Source organism: Rattus rattus, chromosome 1 (assembly GCF_011064425.1).
Source record: "Rattus rattus isolate New Zealand chromosome 1, Rrattus_CSIRO_v1, whole genome shotgun sequence".
NCBI lineage: Eukaryota > Metazoa > Chordata > Mammalia > Rodentia > Muridae > Rattus > Rattus rattus.
In genome coordinates, this window is record NC_046154.1 from 161,360,017 (window position 1) to 161,365,512 (window position 5,496).

Here is a 5,496-nt window from a genome sequence, read left to right on the forward strand (position 1 = left end):
CTCTGGAAGAGCAGTCAGTGCCCTTACCCACTGAGCCATCTCTCCAGCCCTTAAATGATTAATTTCAAACATCCTTTTCAGTGATTTAGCCCCTTCCAATAAACATCATTCTGGATGTAGTGATGCATGCCTTAAATTCCAGCACTCAGGAGGCAGAGGAACCTCTGTAAGTTTAAGATCACCCTGGACTATGTCAGTTATCTCTAACTTACAAATGAACTAAAATGTGAGGTAATAACCATCAAATACTTGCTAAATTTATCTAAGAGAACATTCATGTGGACTTGAGAAATCCTGAAAGTACTGGTTTTCAATTTTACTGAGAAGTGTACAAATTAAACTAAACATTTTTCTTACTTTCTGTTTCTTAAGTTATAATTATAATTAGACCTTTAACTTTTTATGAAAATTATATTTTACTTGGTATCTTGGTATATTTCTAAGGGATAAAATATAAATCTTATGTTAATCTAATTAGATAGAATTAAAAATATTATGTCTTCAAAAAGTACAACCCTGGATCACACAGTGAGTTCCTATCCAGCCTAGGATACAGAGTAAAACCCTATTCCAAAAAAAATTAAGACCCTTCCACTCAAGACTCAAGGAGTTATGAGGAAGAGAATGTAGAAAGATTGTAACATCCAAAAGGGATGGATGTTTCCATGGAAACTGTTTTCTAGGTAGACCAGAACAGATGCACAAACTCAAAGAGTCTGTGGCAGAAAGAACAGTATTTGCTTTGGTTCAGGATAGCAGGAAACATCTCTTTGAGAGGAAGTGAACATGGGATCTCATTCCTAATCAAGAACTTATTTGCAATTGGTATCCACTGATGAAGGGAAAACTAGTTTTCTACAGTGGAATCTTACTCGACATATCAGCCACATTCCAATGCATCCCCTATGCCCAAGAGTACTAGCAAACACACAAGAAAATGGATGACGTTTCTGATGGCTGCTTGTTGCAATTTTGTCTTATCTTTTTTTCTTTTCTTTTCTTTTTGGTTTTTATGTTTTGTTTTTGTGTTTTGGGGGGGATTTTGCGGGAAAAAGAGTGTGTGTGTGTGTGTGTGTGTGTGTGTGTGTGTGTGTGTGTCTGTGTGTGTGTGTGAATAGCTCATAAAGTTGGGTGGGTTGGTAAGTGGAAAGGATTTCGAGGAGTTAGAGGAGGGGAAAACATAAAATATATTAAAATAATAATAATAATAATAATAATAATAATAATAAAGAAAAATGCTTAGTTTTGGAAATGATGTTCTTTAAAAAAGTATGTATTACTCAAACTGGCCTGAAAATTTCTTGGGAATCTATAGAAGTAAGAGTTCCATTTTAAAAAACGTAGGTTAAAAATGAGAAACATGAAAATATTTATCATGTAAAATAATAAAAGTTTTCCAAGTATAAAAAAACTGAAAGTAATTGAAAATGAGTATCTAGGACAGAAGTTTAGATTAGGGCTATTATGGTGGTATTTCTGACCAGTAAGTAAATGTGGAAACTTAGAAGGGAATTGCATTTCCAGTGCATTGCAAGACTCTACATCACCTTTAAGTCTTTACAAAAAGAACCTATCAATCATTTTTTTTTGGCCAGGCTGGAAATAACTAGAAGACATTTACACATGAGAAATCGTACATTGGTGACAACCTTCGTTCTTCTGGGATTGACAGATGACCCACAGTGGCAAATTGTAATCTTCCTTTTCCTATTTATAGCATATGTGCTGAGCATAACTGGAAATCTTACCATTATCCTTCTCACACTGCTGGATTCCCACCTCAAAACACCCATGTATTTCTTCCTTCAGAAGTTTTCATTTTTAGAAATCTCGCTGACATCTACCTGCATTCCTAGGTTTCTGGTGAGCATAGTGACCATGAATAAAACTATTTCAGTTGAGGCTTGCTTCACACAGTTATTTGCTGCCTTTATCTTTGGAATAGCGCAGTTTTTCTTGCTGGCTGTCATGTCCTATGACCGCTATGTGGCCATTTGTAAGCCCCTTCATTATACAACCATCATGAACAATAGAGTCTGTATGTTGCTGTTTGGTAGTTGCTGTTTAATAGCTTTGTTTCTGGTCTGCCCTGGAGTCATTGTGAGTCTGAGTTTGGAATTCTGTGATAGTATTATTGAACACTTTTTTTGTGACTACTCCCCCATCTTGAAGCTTTCCTGCAATGATACAAGGTCCATGCAACTGCTCAATTTCATTTTTGCCATCATTACTCTCCTAACTACCTTAGCCCTTGTAATGGTCTCTTATGGGAGAATCTTAAGTACAATTCTGAAATTCCCTTCTGCCCAGCAGAAGAAGGCCTTCTCCACCTGTTCCTCACACATGATTGTTGTCTTCATCTCTTATGGCAGCTGTATTTTTATGTACATCAAACCATCTGCAGAGGAGAGAATATCTTTAAACAAGGGGATTGCCATACTCACTCTTGCACTTGCACCTGTACTAAACCCTTTTATATATTCCCTAAGAAATAAGCAAGTCAAAGAAGCCCTAAAGGACATCATTAAAAAATGTACCAAAGATACTTCAAAGTAGTAAGTTTGGCTTGGCTGGTGTACTAGTAAGATCATTGAAAATTATAGACCATAGCAGTTATTTTTTAATATATCTATGTTTAATACTTGCACTGTGGTAGTTGCTAAAAGTGCTTATACTTGACTCTGAATATTCTTCAATATTTCTAGTGGTAGTATCTGTAATCATGTTTTTTCCTGTGTGTTGATGGATAACTACCTTTTTAAATTTCATGCTATGAAATGTATGCATATAAAAATATTGTGCTATGAAATGTATACTTATCAAAATATTGCACTAGGAATTCCCCATGGAACCATATATATATATGAAATATATGACATTTTAGCAAATATATGTTTAAAATGTTATTTGTGAACTGTTTTACTAATAATTGATTTTAGTCTACAAACCTCTAGAAACACTTTCTTCTGCAATATTTTACTCAAATATATTAATTTCTGGAAACAAACTCTTCTTCCATCCTCCTTACTTTTATTCTTTCTTATTCTTTATCTGTTTTTCTTTAGTATTGACTGATAATAGTTTTCCATATATATTCGCTCTTTCACCCTAATGGGTCATCTACAACATTTTCAAATTTTCTTTTTATTATTCTTATCTCAAGAAAATATTTAAAAGTCTATTTTTGCAAAGCAGAATATTATGTATAATCACCATTAGTACTTATCCTTGTGACGTTTTACACACTTCTCATTTTGAAGAATTTGACTTTCTGAAATAAAGAAACCAATAAAACCTAAAAGCATTCAGCATGCCATATTGGTTCAGTCTCATTTATGTGTCTTTTCTCTCTGTCAAACTCCAGTCAATCCTCAACACTATTCATCATAACATGCATGTTTGTACATTATTTTCAGACTGACTATTGCAGATACATGGTAAAAACCAGAGCATATGTTTAACATCCCAGAATCTACATGAGAAGATACCTGGACAGATTTTTTTCTTAAGATCAAAACATATTCTCTAAACTTGAGTACCAGATGTTTATATCATTCCTTTATTGCTCTTTTATTCCAGTTTGGTATGCTTTTCATAACACATAATAATTCACTTTGAATTTTCAAAGACAGAGGAAATAATCTGAAATTTATACTGTTATGGGAAGCCCACCAGAAATGACACTCAAATACAGCTTTATAGCCAATTAAAAATTCTCTCCGTATGCTGGCAGTACATTCAGGTATTTGGGTCCTAAAAGTAGGGCTAATTATCCAGAGCATGGGGTCTTTGAGTGCAGAACCCACACCCTGGCATCTTGCTCTGGAGCTGGAACAGGTAACATTACCAAGTAATTTGACAGAAGCTAGGTGTTTAGATCGGTTGTGTTCTGAACAAGAAGCTAAGATAATCAGTTAGCTGCAGGAGGTTTGCAAAAGCAAGCTGTTAAACAGAAGCTAAGATAAGTTAACTGGGGCATCTTGACCTTAGGTTACCAGAAGGGATTTGGGTAATTTTTCACAGGATTCTCCACCAAGGGGATCAAATTCTAGTTTAACCTGAATGGCTTCAGCTAGAATACAAGATGGAGAAACCTCTGCACTGTCTTGCTCTGTCACAATGCTCTGTGCTTTTTAACTAAATGTCTCTAATATAGCAGTCTCACTACAGAGAAGTTTATTTACACAGGTGTCTAAGTGTAATTTGTATTTGCAACGCATTAGATAAAGTTCTTGGACAGTCTTTTACTAGCAGGAAGAATCTAAATGTATATGCATACATTAGAGTACATGAATTTTATTTACATGAAATATTCTTGCAGGTGGGAATAATTTACAATTTTTCAAATAATATTAATTATTTACTGAAGCTTTTTAAATATTGTTTGCTTGTTGAATCTCTAAATAGCATTTTAATACCAAGAACAATTTTATTAGAATTTAAAAGTTTTTACTTCTGGGTTAGACAAACTATAAACTTTAACATCTACACAAGAGAATGAATGAACAAAAGAGGAGGAAGCAAAAACCAACCAAACAAATAAAACAATAAAAGAAGGAAAAACAACAACAACCCAAAAATGACATTTATATCACTCTGGAGATCTAAATACATAATACAAGGTAGCCTCAAATTTGGGGAAAGAATTTTGGAGAAAAAGCAGGAAGCCCAGAGAATCAGAAAAAAACATTTTTATATCATGGCCAGAATCAGAAAGAGATAGGAGAGAGAGAGAATAGGAGAGAGATAGAGAGAATCAAGGAGACAGAGGAAGACAGGGATAGATGCAGAGAGACACACACACACTGAGAGAGACAAAGAGAGTCAGAAAGACAGAGAGAGACAGAGACAGAGAGAGATACAGAGACACAGATGGACACATTGAGAGAGACAGAGAGAAAAAGCCTGTAGACTTTTGAGTCAGTTTTTAGAAAGGCAGGCTGGTCTTGCCAGACTTCATGGCCTATTTGCTTGTAGGGCTGAACTAGGCATTGAAATTCTGTAAAGAAAAAAAAAGAAACAGTAACTCATTAGAGAAATAATTATTCCATTTATCTTTTAGCATGACAAATTGAGCCTGACTTCCTGAAGGGTGACCCATTGCTAGGTAACTTGCTCAGCTAGACTATTAGTTCCCCCCATGGCCAGAAGTTCTGTTCTTTGGGCAAGTAATTTTCTCTTAATAGACTTTAACTACTATCCCAACATCTTCCTATATCAAAATGTAATCCCTAAGACTATTTAGAAAATAGATCAGGGATAAGAAATCTCAAACACTTTTGGCATCCCTTGTTTCTGGGAAGGAAAAGGTTGCCAAGAGTCAAAAGTATATTTATGGGTTTAGCCACAAAGTAACTGCTTGTATTTCTTTGTAATCTTTATCCTAAATTCGTGAGCCAATGTTTTGGTCATGTTCTTGTCACCAGATTTACCTCACTTCAAAAATTAGCACTAACTGCCATTATGGACTTGGGGGCATTGACAAACATAGCCTCC

General features: G+C 34.9%; 1 protein-coding gene across 1 annotated transcript; it reads left to right on the forward strand.

The window, feature by feature from the left end:
- The first annotated feature begins 1,623 nt into the window (after positions 1-1,623).
- LOC116889944 (olfactory receptor 6C74-like) lies at positions 1,624-2,556 on the forward strand. Its single transcript, XM_032890750.1, has one exon. The coding sequence runs from the start codon at positions 1,624-1,626 to the stop codon at positions 2,554-2,556; it is 933 nt and encodes a 310-aa protein (XP_032746641.1).
- The last annotated feature ends 2,940 nt before the right edge of the window (positions 2,557-5,496 follow it).

What these genes read in the sequence shown, in the direction of transcription:
- LOC116889944 (XM_032890750.1), top strand. Translation starts at nt 1,624, where the DNA reads ATGAGAAATCGTACATTGGTGACAACCTTCGTTCTTCTGGGATTGACA.